Source organism: Sebastes fasciatus, chromosome 15, assembly GCF_043250625.1.
Source record: "Sebastes fasciatus isolate fSebFas1 chromosome 15, fSebFas1.pri, whole genome shotgun sequence".
Classification (NCBI taxonomy): domain Eukaryota; kingdom Metazoa; phylum Chordata; class Actinopteri; order Perciformes; family Sebastidae; genus Sebastes; species Sebastes fasciatus.
Window position 1 is genome coordinate 13,503,377 of NC_133809.1, and position 21,624 is coordinate 13,525,000.

The following is a 21,624-nucleotide window of genomic DNA, read 5'->3' on the forward strand; positions in this document are numbered from 1 at the left end:
AAAGAATCAGAAAGGAAGGAAATGGCACAAAGAAGACCCAACAGAGCTGATGCACAGCCGGTCTAAACTCTCAAATGCAGGTGTCACATTCCAGCTGTCCAGCCGGTTGAGACAGATGTAGCTGCACATTTACAGTACAGTACACACAGACAGACAGCGAAGCAACCTGTGACGAGGACAGTCTGAGAAAGCCAGGCCACCGAGTGTTACAGGATGTTGCTTTCAAGACCAATCAATCCATTTAATATTAACTGACCCAGTACAAAGAACACCGCCAGAGGAAAGACATGTGATTTACAACAGAAGCCAGAAAACAGCGACCACAAGGTGGCGGCAAAGCACCAAAAAAAATAAACATCACATGCAGCACATCAGTGGTTCCCAGCCTTTTTCTTTAAGGGACCCCTTTTCTATCTTTGAGTAAACTGACACCTGACTTGAGTGACACATTATGGATATTTCATATTATATTATAATCAATGCATAACAATAACGGTACAGAGCAACTAATACACTGTACAATTAACCCAAATAGTGAACGCAATAACTGCAGGACGTTTGTGTAAAACGAGCAATTTGGAGGAATTTTGAGCAGATTATTTCCTGTGAATTTTGCATTAGGGCATCTGTTATTTTTAGGAACTTTTAATACAAATCTCTGTATTGTGTATTTTTATTTAGTTTTTAACAACCATACATATTTAATAGGTATATTTTTTTTTGACAATGTCAGTGTTTTCTTCTCGCTGACACTTGGCCATTGTTCTATCAACTCTTTGGTTGTTTTAACTGCTTACTTTTCTCATTTTTAAGTTTTTAAGTTTATATCTTAACTTTAAACAGAATTGTATTTAGTTTTCTTCACAGAAATGAATGACATGCTGAGTTATAGGCCAACAGTATATATATTCTTTAAAAAGTTGTTTTATAGCTGGTAAAATCAAAAAGGCCTTCGACCCCCACTAGGGGTCGCCAAAGCTTCACAGGGGGTCGGGACCCCCAGGTTGGAAACAAGTGCTCTACATAATGATGAAACCAAAACAAACATGACCAATGGGAGGATATAAAACTAACTTCAGTCTAAGTTTTAATGTGTTTGTCCGCTGGTGTGTTTATGTATTTATTACTGATGTGAATCAGACAGTGAAAACATCACAGACAATAAAGACTGACTTGTGACTAAATATAGTAGTAAAGTAGTTTTGGTATCAACAAGAAAGAAATCCGTTCCTGGTGCGGGCATTGTATGAAAAAGTGACTTTCTTCACATCCCCTAAACTCTGTTATTCCAGATGTTTATTTGTAGTTAAAAAAAAAATAAAAGCTTTAAAGACAGGGAGGAGTTTTGCTAAATTGCTTGTGCCTACCTGCAGGTAGCGCGCCTGGTAAGCAGAAAGGGCCTCTCCCAGAGGAACCACCATCTTCTCCACACTGCGCTGGTGGGAATGGGCCTTGATGTCCGGACTCTCTTCTGAACGCAGTTCAATGTGGGAGATGAGCAAGTTAGAAATCACCGCCTGCACCGCCTGCAGGGATGGAGGAAGAGAGGAATCAGATTTGAGAATAGTTAAATGGAGAATTTTTATTATTAGGTCACATTAGGCCTGAGAGACATTTGGGATGTATGGACATTGGACACAGATACGGTGTATTGTTCTTACCTTTGTATCTCCCCCTGGAGTTGCACTGAGGGCCAGGATGCGGAATTGCAGAGTCTGGCTGCCGAGCTGTCTGATCACCTGAGTAACAGGAAGACGAGTAATTACAACACATTGTTAGAACTTTACTGCCATAGTCCAAATATTTGACTAACTTAAAATGTTAAAATGCAAACCTAAAGAGTAAAATCCAATAATATAACATGTCTTATTCTGAAATGGGCCATTCTGCATAATGAATACTTTTGGTACTTGGTTTTGTTTTTGGGGGTTTGAACTCTAAAAAGTATGATTTCATCTTTAAAATGCAGTAAGCATGACTTGTTTTTCTCGTGATCCATTGAGATGCAAAGTACTTTGATTACATTATCATTACTATGTTTTCTACTGTTTGACTGTGATTCTCATTGTTAAACTGGCATTGTTTTCACTGTGCTATTTTTTTAAATAATAAAAAAGACACACAGCCTCCATTCTGTGCAACATACTCATGAAAGGTGGTTGTACGAAGTGAGTGTTACTTAGTGAGGAGATATTTTGAGTGCATTATCACTTTAAGGTCACTTTATTGCAGGTTCACAAGCAGAATTGGACTTGGCAAGTAAAATATAAACTGCAAATACAGTCAGCAGTGACATGCAACTGAATTGACGGACAAGCCGTAATCATTAGTGACAGGTTTATTCACCTGACTGTAGGCATGGTTGCCCAGCGCCTTGTGTGCTTCATCGATCACCACACACTTGACCTGCTGGGCAGGACAGGTCTCTCTGGACAGATCGTTCACCATGACCTGAGGGGTGAGGAAGAAGACGCGCTTGGTCCTCCACACCTCTTGTCTATGCTTTGCTGCTGTGGAGCCTGCGGAGAAGGAGACTTGTTAATAAAAGGATAAAAGAAGAACGTTTTTTTTGTGTGTCATGATTGTTACCTGTCAGTTCAGCCATGTGCGCCTGTGGGATCCCCATCACTTTGTAACAGGCCTCGATCTGCTGTGCCACCAGAGGTTTGGTGGGAGCCATGAACACAATCTTCCCCGATGGATACCAGCGGTAGAAGTTGTACATGACCACAGAGGCTATGAAGGTCTTTCCCAGACCAGTGGGGAGACACACCAGTGTGTTCTGAAGCAGAGCAGCCTCTGACATCTTCATCTGGTACTCCCTGATGGGATAGTTTGTGGGGTAAATCCATACCTTAGCTGAGGAGCTGTCAAAGCCTGGGAGGTCTGGGTATGTTTGCCCAGCTGATGGGATGAGAGACAGAGCAGTGCTCTCTGACCCTACAGGGTTGTCATACTGTAAAGAGTTTGAATCAAGTTGTAGGGTCTTTTCAGCTTCATAAACAGCCACCACCATCAAATCATCATCATCTTCATCTTCAAACGCAGGTTTAGGGTCCTCTGTCCTCCCTGGGTTCACTGTTGTGGACCCTATTTGAGCCCATAGTGGATTTTGAGGGCGTGTTGTAGCTACCTGCGCAGTGTTGTTTGGGGTTGTTTTGCGCCGTCCTGCAGCTTTCTTGACGTCTTTTTTAGGTTGGCCAACTTTTTTTTGAGAAGCAGATGCACCCCAAGTCTGGAACAAAGTCTTCTGATTTGAACCACTACTCATTTTACATTAGTTGTGGCGGAAAACTTGGAGAAAAGCTGCCATGTTCACGAGCAGTACCGGGTACACAAACACAGGCCGGGGTCACTTCCGCCCACGTGTATTTCAAAATATAACACCACATATATAACAACTATTTCTCCAGAGTAGTTTCACTCATTTAAATACAGTTTCTACTGTTAAAAAAAAACCTGTGTTGGTTTAACGTCAATATATCAATCTAAGAGCTAAACCGACACACGTACGTGGCTACATTTTGAAAAGGAGGCTTTTATTTTTTTTAGTGTGACACCGGAACTACATCAACAGTTTGAGTTCATCTCCCGCGTTCAGAGAGGTGACGCTGTCACGTTTCCATAGCAACATGGACAGAAGCACATGGGAGAAGATACTCACCTGTTTTCAGGTAATTACGACGTCTAATTAACCTACTTCCAAGTCTTTATACCTGCAGTGGTTCAAGTCAGTTGTTTATATGCTAGTTCGGGCTGTTTAGCTGCATTTGCTCACTCTGGGAAACCTTCTGCTAATAGTAGCTATTGTTGTTAGCATTGATGTAACGTTAGCTACAGTTAGTTATGCAGTACTAGAGACAAGTTACCGTTACTAATAGTTACTGTAAGTTACTAATAGTTACTGTGAGTTACTAATAGTTACTGTAAGTTACTGTAAGTAGTGGTTAGTAGTTTGTTACTCTCCTCTCTTCGGTAGGCAACTCTGGAAAACGGCTGCTAATAGTAGCTATTGTTGTTATTAGTGATGGGAATTCCGGCTCTTTTTAGTGATCCAGATCATTTGGCTCAGCTCACCAAAGAAGAGCCGGCTCTTTCGGCTCACAAACGGCTCTTCGTTTTACCACTTCTGCCTTTTTATAATTCAGCCAAATTTAGTGCAGTTTTGACCTATGATTAGTATGTGTGCAGATATATCATTTAAATTATTCAATATAATTATACGTCATTTTACATGCTGCTTCAAATATTTGTATATACATTTGTGGAATGTCTTCCGTGGGTTACAACTAATAAAGTCCAATAAAAAACTTCCATACTCTCCCTCGTGCTCTGTACCTGTAGACCGTCAGCGCACCGCTCCTCGCTGCTTGATGGTATGATTCTTGTCTGTCATCACCTGATTGGTAGCACGGACGTCATTAACACAACATTCAGTCACAGTCAGTGTATGGAGTGCCCGTGGTGTGGAGAAGATTGTCCTATCATTCTTCCTTGAATTAAGTAAAGAAAAAAAGGAAAAACGGCTCTCGGACGGGAGCCGGCTCTTATCTCTCACTTAAGAGAGCCGGCTCTTTGAACCGGCTCGTTTGTCACCGACACATCACTAGTCGTAGCTAAAGTTAGATATGCAGTACTAGAGACAGTTACCGTTACTAATAGTTACTGTAAGTAACTTAGTAGTTACTCTTCTCTTTGTTAGGCATTTGCACGTGGATACTTGGTGAGAAAAGAAGTCTTTGGTGCTCGACAAGACTTTGAGGACATCCTGAAAGAGATTGATGGAGGCTTGAGCCATGTAGAGTGGAGGGAGACTGCCATCCCCATTCCCCACTTCACAGACACTGTAAGTAACTGAAAACTGTAGTGTGAGTTAATCAGCTTCCTCATGCTGGTGCTTTTCTCATGCTTTTTGCTCATGCATCTTCAGGATGGCCCGTTTCTACGACCCAGCAGCTCTGCCAGCAAACCTTCAAATCCAGGACTAGATGTGTGTGCCACTCCCCAGAGCCCATCATCATCATCCCCATCATCGTCACCAGCACCCTCATCAGAGGACAGAGGAGCTCTCCTCCTGGAGAAGATAGAAGCAGAGAGAGATGATTCACAAACCAAAGCACAGGCTTCTCTTTCTAAGGACTATTCCCCTAGTAGCAGCAGTGTTAGAGGGGATGGAGAGGGACAGAAGGAAAGCACTATGGGGGAGAAAGATGGAGACTCCACCACCGTCTGGAGCAGTGTGGAGCTGGACATGAACTATGGTCACTCACACAAAGGTGAGAGTTGTGCACAAAATAGTAGTAGCTCTCTATTCATTTTTTTTTTCATTGAAATAAGATACTTTTAGTGTGTCTCTCTCTCCATACATCATTATTAATTTATAACAAAGTTACAAGGTTATTTGGGGCTTCAACCAACAATTACTTTCACAATCATTTAAGCCTATGAAATTTCAGAAATAGTGAGAAAAATGCTCATCACAACTTCTAGGATCTCAAGGAAGTCCTTTCAAATTGCTTGTTTTTTAATTGTTTGGTTTTGTTTTTTTGAATATGCAATTAACAATAATATGATACTGAAAAGCAGAATTGGAGGAGCTGGAAACAGCAAATGTTCTGCCATTTTTCCTTGATAAATTACTTAAATTATTATAATCAATTATCACAATTTGTTAACATAAAATTTCACTCAAAAAAATCTAATTACATAATTGATGAATCGATTAATTGTTCAAGCACTAATCTTGTTGTGTGTAAGCACTGCAAACAATATCCATCCTAAAAAGACATTTAGTTGATTATGGAATATGTAGCCCTGGTTTGCTTAAAATATATTCAACACTCAGTGGGTTGACATTATTATTAGTTTTAATTATTTAAGTCAGTGACCTGCTTCCAAATTTTTAAGGAACTTCAAGAGAATTGTTTAAAAGGGAGCAGTACTGCATACAAGTCCATTAATATCTCCACATTCGGAGGTTTTTCACTTAAAAATAAGAAAAAAGACAAGAAACAACTGCCTTTACCTACAGGATTTAGGCAAATTTGACTTTTGTGTAAAACGCATGCTGTGCTTGTCTGGTTGTCTGGTTGAGTAGATGCCTTATTATCATTCATTTTGAATTTACCGTCCCTCCTTCAGGTCCCCGGCAGTACCACTTGGCTCAGGAGGTGCCCTGTACCCCGGAGGCCCTGCGTCTCCATAGAAACACCCTAACCATGGAGCTGGTCTGGCTCCAGCAGGCCATTGACAGCAGGAAAAAGGCAAGGACGGAGGAAGGGAGAGTTGTGGTGTTTCCGTACATTTATTCAGCTTTGGCAGTCTCCTGCTGTAAGAAAATTGCCTCTGCTGCAAGACAAAATTGATTTTGTGACCTCGAGAATAAGTCAGTACAGTGGGTCCAAGGAGCATCAGTTTCTAGAAAAAAATACCAACATTGTCAGTATCCAAGCCTGAATAATAACCATAGTGTATTTGCTGCATCCGTAGCTGCTCTCCTGAAGGCTGTAAAGTAGCACGGACACTGAAGCTATGTACAATGTGACCTGTGTATTAAGTGCACACATCTGTAGGGACTGTTTCTTAGCATATTCAGCTGCCGACTTGGCGATTTTCTCGCTGGATTTAGGGACTCTTGGAGCTAGTTAGCAGCTTTCATTGGAAAAGAGTTGGCAACACTGGGCTCGTTTTTTCGGCTGGATCATTTTCAAAAACCTAGTGTACTCTTGCTAGTTTCTCAAGATCACTCACCTGCCTTTAATGTATCTTTTAACAAAATGAATGCCCTCATGAATCCCACATCACTGCTCCTGTGTAGCACCCTGCAGCTCCAGAGGGTGTTAAAGGTGCCAAGATGTGGAGTGATGTGCACAAAGAACACTTAATATACACCGCAACTGAACTCGGAGAGCGCAGGATTTACTCATGCAATGGGAGTTGGTATATCTTGGCAGAAAATTAACTTTTAATGATTGTTTTTCCCTCCCTTTCTTTTTCCTCTACAGTACTTGTCACTGAAGGACAGGCTGACGGTATCCTGAGTAATCTGAACTGGACTTGATAATGTGGGACCGAAGGCCGGATTGCTATCAGTTAACTGAACTCACTCAAGTGGCATCTTTTCTAAGCTATTATTAATTTATACATATATAAAAGACATGCTTTCAGTGGTATTTATCATGTGTTTGACGAAACCTGTACATTTTGTATGTTATTTGCTCATGTAAAGAATTAATAAATTGTATTTTTCTAAAAAAAACATCTTCTGCGGTTGTTGTGGCTTTGCTGATATTGGTCTCATAACATAGATTGTGAGAGGGTGAGGTAGTTACTGTTGTGTAGGAAGAAGGTTCATTCAGGGGAATTCAGAAGCTCCTTGGCTCTAAACAAGTTTGTGTTGTGTGACTCACAGAAGCTCAAATTTCCCATTTGGATCACAATGAGCTCTCACTCATCACAAGAGAAGTTCGTCCTACAGATATTCACGACTGCTGTTGTTTTTTGGTATTATTGTCATCGTTAAAGAGCACCCACAGGAAGAAGCTTTTAAAGTCTAAAAAAATTGAGTAAATTGCTTTGTCATGCTCCTAAACTTAGTCTTTGTTTTGAGATATTTCAGTAAAGGTTTTATCACCTGCTGGGTCCTTCCTGGTTAATGCTAATATGCATTATATATCTGCCCATTATTTTTTTGGGGAAAACCCAGACAACTGGGGTGTAGAGGTTATCTTATTGATTCAGCTTACAACACAGCGACCGACCCATTCTCTCCTCCTCTTGTCTGTCTCTTTTGTTGTGGTTGCTGCCGATGGTTTGGCCCACAAAGCCAGTCATTGCTGGCCACGCTGCCATAGCAACCAGGAAATACTCACCGCCGTCAGTGGAGTAGTGTGTGAATATGTGTGTGTGTTAGGGGGGATCGAGAGAGCAGAACGTGGCGAGTGGGAGTCCAGACGGACCACAACAACACGGGGGACTGATTTTTCACCTTTGCCTTCAATTTATAGGATTTCCTCGCTTCATTTTCCACCAGGTTTGTGAGTGACTGAACATATGGATCATGTAATATGTGTTTCCATTAATGTGTGACCCAAGGAATGTGGTGTGTGAATGTATTTGGTGTATGACGAAGGTTAGTAAAAGCAACTCCAGGCTTAGTGAGTGAAATTATAATTTATCTGGAGAGAATTATGTGGTGTGTCTCTGTGGACCCTGGCAGTAACAGCTGGCTCAGAGATGGCTGCCAGCACCGCAGCCATGACCCTCCTGCCTCCGGTGAAGAACGTGGTGGTGTATAGGAACGGAGACCCCTTCTACATTGGACGCAGGTTCGTGGTCAACCAGAGACAGGTGGCCACCATGGACGCCTTCCTGACCGAAGTGACCCAGAGCATCGGTGCTCAGCTGGCCGTCAGGACCCTGTATACCCCTAGACAAGGCCACCGGGTCACAGACCTCCAGGACCTGCAGACAGGAGCCCAGTATGTTGCTGCTGGCTTTGAGAGGTTCAAGAAACTGGAGTGAGTACAAAAAATATATAATACTATAGACTTTCTGTATCTAAAATGAAAGTAAAAGAATCCTAACATACTTTTTGATGTTTGGAAAAGTGTGTTGTAGTATCTGTATCTGTTGTTTTTCATGTACAGTTACCTGAACGCAAGAACGAAAAAGCACCCTGCCGCCCGTGAAGAAACCCAGGTAGGCTTTTATTTTGTCATGTGGGCAGTCCAACACTGATTAATCCCAGTCTAACCAGCAGGAATGCACCACCTCACCAAGCTGCACTGCACTCACATCAACTTGATCCATTTGACTTCCTGCCAAATCAAATATGAAAATGACTGCAGGGTTTTCCATTACAGAGACAAGCTCACATTTGCCTGTATGTGACAAAACATTGTTATAAATTATTAGCATTAGGGTCACCCTTTGCGCCTACCATACCATCAATGTCACTGGTTCACATGCAAATTACCGGAAACAACGGGCTAATGATTGTGCTGCCCGTAGACCAGTCACTCGGGCCTCACAGGGCGCCCTGTTAAGGATCTCATGTGACATTAGGTTCAGGTAATTACCGCTGGATGTGGTCAGAGATCAGAAATTCCCAGAGTATATCAGAGAGAGAAAATTCTCTGAATGAATCTGAGCTCTTTTCTATTTAGCTTGTTTGCAGAGCACAGTGGTGATGATGGTAGTATTACGCAGGGAGAAACTCTCTTCAAGAGGACCTATTATGCTCATTTCCAGGTGCATACTTGTATTTTGGGTTTCTACTAGAACATTTTTACATGCTTTATTTTAAAAACAAAACACTACTTTTCTCATACTGGCTGTGCTGCAGCACCTCTTTTCAACCTCTGTCTGAAACACTCTATTTGAGCTCCAGCCTCGCCCCCCCGAAAAGCCCAGTCTGCTCTGATTGGTCAGCTGGCCCACTCTGTTGTGATTGGTCAATTAAACCAAACTCTTCGGACTCTGCTCCAGCTCCGCTCTAACTAGCTTTGTTTGAGGGCATGCCAGGCAGGTATAGAGTGGTACAGGAAAAATCCGTAAATGAGTTAGCATTTTAGCACTTCCGGTTCCCTCGTCTCGAAGTCAATGGGTTTATAGTTAGATGCCTGAAATAAGGTCTGTGGTTAGCACAAGCCTAAGAGATTTTCACGTTTTGTTCTACAACATAAAATACATCAGTAAATACCCTACTCGTGAATTTTGAAACCTTTACGTGTCTTTAAAAAGGCAGTTGCTAACAAGTGGCCAAATGAGACTACTAAACGTCATCACGGCAAACACTAGTCCGCCTTTACCTTAGTGGTGGTGACGTGAAGTCATGCAACCGTTGTGTAGTTTGTTCATAGCATAACATTTTCTTTACCCCTCAAAGATCATAAAGTGGTGATCATTTGTGGAGATTATCTTGCTGAACAAAACGTGTAAGTATCATAAACCTGTGTTTTCAACAGAGCTTATTTTCTACAATAATCCAAAACCCAATGGAAAAATCCTATTGGCTTTTTGTCGAGGGAACCCAGGGCAACGCTAACTTCTGCGTGAGACTACAAAAATACGTCATCCCTGGAGCACTCTATTATGCAACTGTGTTACTTGGTGACATGACCACATTACGGTAGAAAAGGCTGGACTTAAAGCAAGGCGTTTCAGGCAGTTCAGGAGCAGTGTCCCTGTGGGGGAAAGCGATGTGGATTTTGTAACTTTGCAGACCTTTTACATACACAAATAAATATATATAACACACTAAAGGAAAATGAAAAAGCATAATAGGTCCTCTTTAACATTCACACAAAATCGATTTCAAACACACACACAGAGCCACTCATGCTGACAAATGCTGGCTTTGTATTCTGACCAGCTGGCCGAGATGACCGCTTTGGTTGTTCAGACGCAGAGTGTGCTCTGAGTCTTAAGAAATCAGTGTTACTTTTCTGAAAAAAAACAAACATAAAAAGGAGCGGAGAGTGATTGTGTGTGTGCCTTGGGTGACTGCCATTTGGAGAGCTTTAGTTTTAAAGTCTTACATGCCTGTGTTGTGGTTGCTGTGGAGCAATGCAGGAAGCGTGCCCGTATGTGAGTTGTGTTTGATCCCGCTGGTGAAACAAAGAGTCCTGCTTCCAGGGCTTTGTGCTTGTCTGGACAGGCCTATAATGCCCATATTCACCGCCCCACGCCTCCTCCTCTGCTCCGAGACACTGTAAATGCATTAAAACGTCCGCCACTTCAAAGTCAAAACAATAAGGAAAGATTATCAATGTCTGGTTTGCTCTGAGTTGATTGATTTAGTCCAGCTGCGTTATCTGAGGCAGACGCGGATATTGGCTCCAGATTTCATTGATATAGAAGACCTCGGGTCGGACTGAATGTGGCATTGAAGGAGTCTCGTAGTGACGCCTGTTTCCTTGAGGTGACATGAGCGGAATAGTTAGTCAGTCATTACACATTGTCTGTGATGGATGTGCAGTGTAATTGATGTGCAGGACATGGTAACTGATTTTCAATATTGCTGAGAAAATCAGAACATTGTGATGTTTTACAGTACCATGCATCTGATTTTCTGAATGTCTTCTGCAGGCCAAAGTAACCCAGAGGCCAAATGTGTCAGCCAAATGGAGGAAGTTCATACCTTTACCTTGCATTATACAGTGAGTTGGACAAACTACACGCAAACACACACACATGATTATCCTTAGCACATTTAGAGAGTATCTATGATGACTTTCTTCCAAATTTACTGTGTTTTTAGTGCAATTTTCCCTTTTTTGCCATGCTAGCTGCATGGCTGTCAGTCGGTCCGTTGGACGGGCGGTCCACCACTTTGTTCCAAACTGAAGTATCTCAACTGGACAGATTGAGATGAAATTTTGACATTCAAGGCCCTCAGAGGATAAATCCTGCTGACTTTGATGACACCCTGACTTTTCCTGTAGCACCACCAGCAGTTTCAAAGCTTTCACATTTCTCAACCCACTATTTCGACTGGCATTTTTTGGTAGGAACGGTAGAATGAATCCTAATGACTTTGGTATAAATGCAACGATTAATCAATTAGTTGTCAACTATTAAATAAATCGCCAACTATTTTGATAATCGATTAATCGGTTTGCGTAATTCTGTAAGAAAAAAATGCAAAATTACAGCTTCTTAAATGTGAATATTTTCTGGTTTCTTTACTCCTCTATGACAGTAAACTGAATATCTTTGAGTTGTGGACAAAACAAGACGCGCTTTGGGAAACACTGAGCGTCATAATTCACCATTTTCTGACATTTTATAGACCAAACAACTAATCGATTAATCAAGAAAATAATCGACAGATTAAGCAACTATGAAAATAATTGTTATTTGCAGCCCTACTTTGGTGATCTTTGGTTTTTATTTGCCCAGGGGAACAAAAAGAGGGACTTTTGCAATAAAAAGACTGAAACTTTGGAGGATACCCTCTTGATTTGTCTTATTCAGACTGCTGAAGTCTCATAGCTTTGGCTGAACTTTAGAACAACGATTGTAGATTTTGTTCCCCGTCTCTTACATTGGAATAACATTAGAAAAGGATCTCATCGTGGAAAGTATGGACAAGAGGAACAATAACTGTGTCAGTGTATATATGGGCATGTATTAAGACTTAAGAACTGTAATTAAAAAAACACCTTTCTATCCAGCATTTTCCGTAATGGAGATCTCCTGTGTCCACCATTCCGGTTCATCATTCCTCGGAGCATGCCGCAGGACCTGGAGCTGATCCTGAGTCTGGTCACAGACAAGGTCAGCTTACGAACGGGAGCTGTGCGCAGGTCAGTGACACTGACATGTGGAATACAAACAGAGGAGGAGGAGTCCGGTAAATATCTGCCATGACCCCTTTGTGCTTCATCAGGTTGTGCTCTATGGAGGGAGCGACTGTGACCTCAGCTGTGGAGCTGGAGACTGGCCACTGCTACGTTGCCGTGGGAACCGAGCGGTTCAAGAAACTTCCATATGTGGAGCTGATGGTTTCAAAAGCCACAGAGAGGTACAAGTGTGTGTAAAGATGTGTGTTTATGCACTTCTGTGCTGTTCTGCTCTCTAAAATAAAATAATTGTCTTTTATCTCTCACTTTTTTTCACATGACTTTATTATTTTGCAGATATTACCCAGGAAAGAGAAGGCTGTTAAGGAGAAATGAGGTACCTTCAGTTACTCTGCAGCCTCCAGTTCATTTACAACATGTGTCAGATGTGAGTGTCTTGTATGTGTCTTGTGTGTTTCTATTAGAACAGGAAAGCAGGAAGCGGTCCAGAAGACCAGTACAGTGACTCGGCCCTCCTCGACTCCCCAGAGGTAGGAAACAATCCTCCACTGTGTTGTATTCACACTACAAGAGCTATATATAGAGACTGTTAATTTGTTTGGTGTATTCTGCCTAACACATTTAGTACACCAGTGAGACAAACTGTGCAGAGGGTATTTTTTTTGCCCATAAATTCAATTATATACATTAAACTGCATCCCCATGAATCTCAGTCAGATGGTCGGAGGGTGAAGTCGACAGGAGATGAAGCTCCAGCAGCTGTTCAGCAGAGGAGCAGGAGACACGGAGGAGATGAGACCTCTGCGTTCTTCGCCAGGCCGGTCAAGATCCGCAACAACAGGGGACAGCCGAGACCGCCACTCAGCAATGGATCTGGTTAGGAGGATCCCCAACTTTATATATATATATATATAATTTTAAATCTAACTGCTTCACAGTCACAATGAGTATAATATATTTAGTGATTTCTGTTTATTACAGTCCAGCCCAGCGTGTTTAAAAGAGCAGCACGGAAGAGAAGAGAGGAGGTGCGAGGGGCCGAGGAGGTGCACGAGGATGAAAACACAGCTACAGAGCTTCCTGTTGACCAGGTTAGCTTTACCCAGCGTCCTCTCAGCCTCATAACCATGTACTGTAGTACGATGCTATAATTAAATCCATAAAACAATCACTGAAGGAGGTAAATTAATTTGCTGAAATGTTTAAAGCAGAGGTAAATCTAAATCTCTCTTTTTCTATCTAAAGAGAGTTGCAGAAATAGTGGAGGATGAGGAACTAAACAACCACAACGATCCTCTGCACAACACACAGCAGCAGGTAGGCATAAATCAAACCATTTTTTCATGCTCCCATGTGAATCTTTTAGCTTTTTATCCAAGTGGAGAAATGGGGAAAATCACACATTCATTCGCTCCCAAGTACAGTGTAGGGCAATTTTTCTCCATAGAGGACAGATATTGAGGATATAATTTAGAAAAGAGATGGATCCATGATGAGAAAATGAATGCATTATGGAGCCCTTGCTAGATTATAGTCTACGCAGTCCACAGTTAAAATATGATTAATATGTGACACACATGATGACGTAAATCCTTATCTGTTCCTCTCAAGAGACATGCACAAATCACAGAGAGTGAGCAGCATAATGGGAGAGAACACCCACACAAACACAATGGAGAGCAGGTAAAGTATATATGTGAGTGGGTGGTTACATTTATATAATCGTAATGCACGTCTTACTATAAAAAGCGTTGTATAAATGGGTTCTAAATATATATTTTTTCCCGTAACAGGCTCTGTCATCTGAACAAGATGACGTGAAACAGACTGAAAATTCTGCGAGGACTGAGGCTGCTGAAATACTGGTAGCAACACACACACTCCCACAACAGCTTACAGTCAGTAGTACGTGGACACAAATATATAGTCAGCATTCATTGGTCTCTCGTTTCAAAAGGAGCCTGAGCTGCAGCAGACGTCCTCAAAGTCGAGGCCTTCGTCATCCACCTCTCAGGGACAGAACAGGGAAGAAAAGGCAAGTTTTCCGCCTCACAGTGCATGACGGCTCTTATAGAGTGCTGCAGGGATGACGCATTTTTGTAAGCCAACCAGGAAGTTAGCATCGCCCTGAGTTCCCTCGATATAAAGCCAATGGGATTTGGATTATTGAAGAAAATAAGCTCTGTGGCAAACTAACGTTTATGATACTTACAAGTTCTGTTCAGCAAGATTATCTTCACAAATGAACACCACTTTTATGATTTTTGAAGCGTGAATACAATCGCTTCAAAATACACTATTTACTGACGTATTTTATGTCATAGAACAAAACGTTAAAATCTCTTAAAAGGAACAGTGTGGGGATCTATTGGCAGAAATGGAATATAATGCTAATAAGTATGTTTTCTTTAGTGTAAAATCACCTGATAATAATAATTGTTGTGTTTTCGTTACCTTAATATGAGCTGTTTATATCTACAAAGGGAGCAGGTGCCCTCTTCACGGAGTCCACCATGTTGCGCCGCCATGTTTCTACATTAGCCCAGAATGGACAAACCACACACTGTTAACTTTTCCTGCTTGGGCCGGAGTCGATAACGTTACTCGCTCCCGTCGCTGCCGCCACTCTCTCTCTCTCTTGCTACACCACTCACTTTCCACATACACACTCACTCTACGCACTGGCTCTGCTCCAGATGTTTTTGCGTCGGCCACCGTAGCTCCCCCACACGCTTGGCACACGGGAGAAGCTTCAGTTGGTTGTAATCTCCTCACCTCACCGCTAGATACCGCCAGATCCTACACAATGCACCTTTAAGCTAGTGTTAACCACAGACCTTATTTCAGGCATCTAACCAAAAACCCATTGACTTCCAGACGAGGGAACCGGAAGTGCTAAAATGCTAACTCACTTCAAGGTTTTAGGACTCATTCCTGCAGCATTTTCTTGGCATCACCATAAGCAGGCCCAAAGATAATGTGTGCTTGATTGCTTTTTCTTTTACACTGTTTTAATAATTTGGTCTAACAGGAGAGCCCAAAGGACGCCCCGTCAGTTACGGTAGAACAGAACCATCATCAAGAGGACTAGTGAATGGCGAGCACAGAAGATTCATCAAAAAAGTTTTGTTACAGCCAGGAGCCCAGCTGACGACCCAGCGACTGCTTCTACAATGACTATGAATGTTCGATTAAATTGGTAGTACTTTAACTGTGGTGATGAGCCAAGCAACAACATTAATGTTTGTTGTTTTCTTTTAGAAAAAGTAAGAGTAAAAACTGTGAACAGGCTCAGACAAAACAAGAACAAACATTAAAGGAGATGGACACATTATCATAAGCTCTAGTACAACAGGCCCTTTTCACTGCAACCATTGTGACATGTCACAGCACGGTAAACACAGGTGTAATGGATCAAATGAATTACGGTTTCGTTCTATTTAGGGCGTCAGTGAGCCAGAATGCACAATACCAGGGCTCTGGCACACCTAAATGGAACAGAGACATAATTAATGTTATTAATGACACCTGTGTTCACCCTGCGATGACATGTCAACATGGCCTTCACAGTATCGATGGTCATTCAAAACAACACTTCACTGACATTATAAGCTTCCTAAAGTTAGTAGGGGTGTAACGATCCGTCAATCTGGATGGATGTATCGATTCAATGATCAATGATCCAATATCATTGATGCTAAGTGAAAATATCGATACATAGCATCTTTAAGATGCGCGTTTATTTTGAAATTCCCGCTTTATTTTTATTCTTTTTATTAAAAAGAATAGATTCATTTAAATGTTTGGAAGAGCCCAGTCATAGAATTGTCAAATTATATTTTTAGGTCTCATAATCGATCACAGGCCCCTCAACTGAATCGAATCGTATCATAGCAGATATTGTGATATCAGCAAATATCGTATCGTTGTCCAAATAATCAATATAATATTGTAACGTTAAACTTGTGATTTACACCCCTAAACGTTAGCGTTTGTTGGATTGTACAGCTGTTTATGATATTGTGTCCAACCTGTTTATACAGGGATAATTCTGATGCAGATATTGTGTAGATGTTCAATGATGCAATTTATTCCATAAACAATATGTACATAAGAAACAATATTTTTTGGGACATTTTAAGCCTAAATGTATTTTTGATTTGCAGAAATCAGTGATGAAGATCGCAACGCAAAAGAGTCGTGTTTTGCCAACAATTTATTAATGAAATATGTCGACAACGTCACAAGCTGGATAGATACGACTATAACAAAGTCATCTGTACAGTGTTTTTGTGTCAATAAAAATATATATTACTATGTACTATGTCTGTTATTACTGAAATATGTACAACTTGTTTAGACATATTTACACAGAGCATACAAGAAGGTAAATCACTGTTAAAACTATGTCCTTGTTAATCTTCCTTCACAAAGAACTAAATAACAGTAGTTTATCTAACTCAGTAATACATCATGTATACAAGGCAGCAGGGGAAATAAATGAAAAACAGTTTTATCCTCAAGTTAAACAGCAATTCGTCCTCTCCTGTGTCCTGCACACACACACCACAGCGGACAGAAGGCATCTGCATTAAAATGTCCCTGTTAAACCAGAAGGTTGAATCTAATTGGTCCATTAGAAACCCCAGCCTTATTTGTATGTGGTCTCTATAGCGTTTATGCAGATGCTGGTCACATGGCGGGGCAGCGGAGTGCTTAAATGTAAAAGTTAACAGCCACCGACTTCTATGCAAGCGCCATAAATCTCGTCTAGCCTTTAGGTGACTCCTACATGAACCCAGTTCCCCTTCAACTTGGTGTTAGAGTCTCTGGACAGGTCTTTTGAAGCTCATGCTGTGTTCACCAGGGCCGTTGCTCTGCGGAGGCGCTGTCTGAATCTAAATCGCCCCCCTCTAGTCCCGCTCCTACAACGTTCGTCCCCTGCTAAGGAATCACTTGACGGTATAGGAGTATTTGTTTTAATCCTCAACTCCGTCAGTTTGCAGCAGTCTGGGTCATATTCTGCTTCTCGGCGTCTTTTCCATCAATGGAGCTTATAACGCACAGAGTGATGCCGGCCATGGTGAGGAACATTCCCGCGACAGCCTCTGCAGAGAGTGAGGAGTGCGGGGGAGGATATGAAAGAAAAGTTTAAAAAAAAAAAAAAGCACATCTTAGAAGACAACCAGTACAGTATTTTTCAAGGAGAGGAGAAAAGCTGAGGAGAATTAACTGCTCAATAATGTCTTGGCACGCCAGTCAAATAATGTTGAGCAAAAATGACTTGTGTGTTGCTTATGTAACATCTCTGAATGAGTTCTCTGAATGTGTGATCCTAAAGCTTTGTAGCATCCCAGATTTGTCTTTGTGGGTATCAGCGTCACTTTGCTGCGTGGAAAAGCAAGCTAGTGTATGAGTCACTTACGTTTGCCTCCAAACTCTTCGCCCAGTAACTTGCCAGTGAGCAGAGTGCAAAGGAAGGTGAGAGAGTTGGCCACAGGAACAGCAAGCGATAACTCTGGATAAGAGAAGTGTAAGAAAACAAGGGTATAATATTCTGCTACCAAATGAACATGCAAACCCCTCTGTGTCCTGCTATAAACACAGATGATGATGATGCAGATCTCTGTACAAATGGAAAATGAAGAGTTTCCAATACGTACCAGGACTATTAGTTCCAATGAGACCCATGTTTATAAATGAATATTTTTTGTCTAATGTTATTCAAGAAAATTGTTGGTACAGTCATTTTCAAAGTTTTACAAAAAACAGTAGAAATTTCGATTCTTTATAATTAAAGGTGCACATGTTAATAAGCTGGATCATGTCTTACAGAAGTTTTGATTATCAATTAATTGTCATTTTTCAAGTGAAAAAAATGGGAATTTTTTTAATGTGTCAGATACTCAAATGTGAGGATTTGCTGATTTTACTTATCTTACACTATAGTTAATTGAAAATTGTTGGGTTTTATACTGTTGGTCGGACTAAAAAAGCAATTTAAAAACATCAACTTGGGCTCTAGGGAATTGTGACTGACATTTTTCACTATTTTCTGACGTTTTGAAGATCAAATGATTCCTAATCGGCAGGTTAATCAAAGATTAAAAAAAATAATGTTAGTTGCGGTTCAGTTACACTGGAATATTTGACCTTTCATGACATTAAAGGGATAGTTCAGGTGTTTTCAAGTGGGGTTGTATGAGGTACTTCCTAGTCAGTGTATTACGTACTGTAGATTGCGGTCAGCACGCCCCCAATTTGGAGAAACAGACAGGAGTATCGGTACAGGAGCAAAGAAATGTACTGCTGTGGACGGGGACAGCAGCACCTTGTCATCAGACAGCACTTTCCGACGGGGAAGCTGGTATCTATGCTATCGTCAAATCCACCAGACTCCTTTGACAAAAACAGTAATTTTACCTCGCAGAACATAGGAGTTGCTGTTCTACTGCTGCCTCGATCGGTTAGATTGTTTGTGTGACTTTGGTGTTTTAAAGGGTTAGTTTGGATTCACCAAAATGTCTGCTTCTCCAAACTGGGGGTGTGCCCACCGTCATCCAAAGGTAATACACTGACTATGGATAAGTAAGGAGCTCATACAACCCCACTTCAAAACACCTGAACTCTTCCTTAGTAGAGTTTTAACTAGATTACATTTAGCTGTCAAACGACACTTACTTGTGTGGTAAAAACACACAATTTAAGTCTGAACAGTTCGTCTCTACCATAGGTCTTTTTCACAGAAGACATTTTGACATGTCATAGCAGGAAGAGCACAGCGTAAATAATGACATTAACGCCGGCTAAATTCCGTTCAGCTGCTTCAGTTACAGGTATTGTTATTCAGCATGATGACTCACTGTCACATAGTAATGGCTTACTGGGACACTCACAAAGAACTGAGCCACCATTGATGTTATCACTTACACCTGTGCTTTCCTAAAATGACAAATCATGTCTGTTGTGAAAGAGGTGTGAGTGCAGAATGGTTCTCTCTGAATTTCTCCTGCAATGATTAATGATGATATTTTAGAAAGTTATACAGCACAGAGAGGTAACATTTTAAAACCAGTTTATAAATATGTTTATTCGTTTATCTCAGAAAGAGTTATAATTATCTACACCTGAGAAAATGGGCTCTGTGAAAGAGCTTCGTCTCAGCATTTTGCCTCGTCATAGCAGGAAAACGCAGGTGTAATTAATAACATTAATGATGACTGCAGTGCATTTAGGATAGCCACTTCCAGGCCTCTGGTATTGTGCAAGCTAGCTCACTGGGATGATTTACTGGCACACTTAATGGAACTATTGAGCTATCATAATGTTATTAGCCACACCTGTACTCTTCATAATACAACAAGGTTTAATGTTCTTTATTTGTCATATGTCAATTCCAGCAAAGCAGTCATTGGCAGTGAAAATCTTTGGTCTCAGGTTCCTTCAACAATGCTCAAAATATAAATATATATAAAAGGGGAAAACCCACAAGTAAATGTAAAAGCAAAAAGATCATTTAAGGCAGAAAATAGTGCAGTTAAAGTAAATATAAAATTAAGTAAATACCGTAAATTCGTAATTTTGTTGAAGACAGTATTTCAGATGGGAAAACTGAATGTAAACAGGATGTAGTATGTGTATGCATGATGAGAAGTGATAAAATTGTTGGTACAGTCATTTTCAAAGTTTTGCAATAAGCAGTAGTATTTTGGTTCTTTATAATTAAAGGTGCACATGTTCCCACAAGATTGATCATTTCTTACAATATGGTGTGGGATCAGTTTAAAGCTGAAACAGTTGGTCGATTAGTCAATCAACAGAGCTATTATGATAATCAATTAATTGTTATTTTTCAAGTAAAAATGGGAATGTTTTGCAAATGTGAGGATTTTCTGATTTTACTTATCTTACACACAAAGTAAATTGAAAATTGTTGGGTTTTATACTGTTGTTCGAAATAAAGCAATTTAAAAACATCAACTTGGGCTCTAGGTAATTGGACATTTTTCACTATTTTCTGACGTTTTGAAGATGAAAAGATTCATAATCGGCAGGTTAATCAAAGAAATCTGAATGTAACAGGATGTAGTATGTGTATGCATGATGACAAGTGATATATGTACACATAGGTGTACACAGGAATGTAGTATGTATAAAGATGTAGTTAAATAAGTTAAAATATCAGAATTGAAAAGGTCATTGGTGTTAGTTTTGAAGTGTGTGTCTCACCTGTGGTGGAAAGTGTATAATAGTACACCAAAGAGCCACTCTGGTTCAGGAGAAATGGGACCAGGTACTGTGAGGAGCAGCAACACAAAGGAAGAAGGTGGAATTACACTAATTATAAGGAATAGTTTCAAACATGCACACACTGGGCAAACAAAGAAGGGATCTCAGGATTTACCTTGAGGTTCAGGAAAAGAAACTTGACCTCAGCTAGTATCTGTGAGACTCTGTTGTTGTTGTTGTTGTGTTGGATGTTCTCTATCCCCTCTGTGCCTCTCTTCAGGAGAGGGTTGGTGCAGCCCCACAGCACTGACACCAGCAGGAGACCCAGCAGCTCCACTGCAACACACATACAATCACATAACACTCACCCTGTCGCTTCATATCCTATTTTAGATATGCTACTAGCACTGTTAAACGACTCCTGACCAAACCACGACCCCATCAAAACAGTAGAATAGTACAGTTAGCACATGTGCTACAAAGACAGGTGGTTTATCTAGCTTACTTCCTTAGCATTAGCTCTAAGATGTTAGCTTTTAGATGTTAGTTTTGGCTAGTTATGTGTTTATTCGTGTTAAAGAGGAAGCGGATACTTTTAAGAATAAATATTCGATCTCAAAATACAAAATAAATCTTTAAAAATGTGGGAAATATCATGATTTATAGAGAATAAATGAAATCAACTCACCTACAGTCACCATCGTGATGTAAACATTCAAGTCGCGTTCAAGACTGGTCTTCAGCCTCCGTTGTTTGTGAACCTTAATTAAATGGCCACATTTATAAACAATTTCAGACCTATTTATTCTTTAAAGTGATCTCAGGAGTTGATTAAGTTAATAAAGTTTAAGTTAAGTTAAGTTAAGTTAACTAAATTAAGCGCTTCACCGTTTTATGACGACGGTCTCATTCATTAACTGCAACATTTTGCAGTCTTGTCATCTTGAATGCAGCTTCGGGGTTTTTTCAATGTTGTGGTATCAAAAGGTGCCAGCTGAGGGCGCAATAACTAACAACACAGTATGTAGTAGGACCATGCAACACTCACTCACATCACTCTAAACCAGGGGTCAGCAACCTTTACTAT

General features: G+C 40.8%; 4 protein-coding genes across 10 annotated transcripts in view; 2 read left to right on the forward strand and 2 right to left on the reverse strand.

Moving 5' to 3' along the window:
• Window positions 1–3,494, reverse strand: part of fancm (FA complementation group M) — a 52,586-nt gene extending 49,092 nt beyond the window's left edge. Inside the window, exons 1-4 of the mRNA XM_074661099.1 lie at window positions 2,590–3,494; window positions 2,347–2,519; window positions 1,662–1,739; window positions 1,368–1,526 (exon numbers count right to left, since the gene is read on the reverse strand). Of these exons, the coding sequence (XP_074517200.1) occupies window positions 1,368–1,526; window positions 1,662–1,739; window positions 2,347–2,519; window positions 2,590–3,271 (1,092 nt within the window). The 5' untranslated portion in view covers window positions 3,272–3,494. The remainder of the gene's footprint in view (window positions 1–1,367; window positions 1,527–1,661; window positions 1,740–2,346; window positions 2,520–2,589) is intronic.
• A 4-nt stretch (window positions 3,495–3,498) lies between these two features.
• Window positions 3,499–7,257, forward strand: iqcc (IQ motif containing C). Of its 3 annotated transcripts, none has more exons than XM_074661096.1 (6): window positions 3,499–3,674; window positions 4,345–4,376; window positions 4,703–4,846; window positions 4,931–5,276; window positions 6,142–6,263; window positions 7,005–7,257. In XM_074661096.1, exons 1-6 carry the CDS (start codon window positions 3,647–3,649, stop codon window positions 7,038–7,040), a joined length of 708 nt encoding a protein of 235 aa, XP_074517197.1. In that variant the 5' UTR covers window positions 3,499–3,646; the 3' UTR covers window positions 7,041–7,257. The 3 variants fall into 3 exon arrangements, with proteins under 3 accessions (XP_074517197.1, XP_074517198.1, XP_074517199.1); XM_074661098.1 differs by lacking the exon at window positions 3,499–3,674 and adding an exon at window positions 4,090–4,179; XM_074661097.1 differs by lacking the exon at window positions 4,345–4,376.
• A 576-nt stretch (window positions 7,258–7,833) lies between these two features.
• dcdc2b (doublecortin domain containing 2B) lies at window positions 7,834–16,627 on the forward strand. 4 transcript variants are annotated; one of them, XM_074660796.1, is made up of 15 exons: window positions 7,839–8,036; window positions 8,219–8,519; window positions 8,649–8,700; window positions 11,092–11,162; window positions 12,180–12,311; window positions 12,395–12,529; window positions 12,645–12,684; window positions 12,773–12,838; window positions 13,022–13,184; window positions 13,290–13,399; window positions 13,554–13,625; window positions 13,920–13,991; window positions 14,102–14,173; window positions 14,266–14,343; window positions 15,340–16,627. In XM_074660796.1, the coding sequence occupies exons 2-15, from the start codon at window positions 8,236–8,238 to the stop codon at window positions 15,397–15,399; spliced, it is 1,407 nt and encodes a 468-aa protein (XP_074516897.1). In that variant the 5' UTR covers window positions 7,839–8,036; window positions 8,219–8,235; the 3' UTR covers window positions 15,400–16,627. The 4 variants fall into 4 exon arrangements, with proteins under 4 accessions (XP_074516896.1, XP_074516895.1, XP_074516894.1 ...); XM_074660795.1 differs by having other exon boundaries at window positions 7,834–8,036; window positions 8,225–8,519; window positions 14,102–14,343; XM_074660794.1 differs by having other exon boundaries at window positions 7,835–8,040; window positions 14,102–14,343.
• tmem234 (transmembrane protein 234) lies at window positions 16,507–21,494 on the reverse strand. Of its 2 annotated transcripts, XM_074660797.1 has the most exons (5): window positions 21,226–21,494; window positions 20,713–20,873; window positions 20,538–20,604; window positions 17,734–17,826; window positions 16,507–17,416 (listed from the first exon to the last, which is right to left on the reverse strand). In XM_074660797.1, exons 1-5 carry the CDS (start codon window positions 21,236–21,238, stop codon window positions 17,304–17,306), a joined length of 447 nt encoding a protein of 148 aa, XP_074516898.1. In that variant the 5' UTR covers window positions 21,239–21,494; the 3' UTR covers window positions 16,507–17,303. The 2 variants fall into 2 exon arrangements, with proteins under 2 accessions (XP_074516898.1, XP_074516899.1); XM_074660798.1 differs by lacking the exon at window positions 21,226–21,494 and having other exon boundaries at window positions 20,713–20,982.
• Window positions 21,495–21,624: the final 130 nt, after the last annotated feature.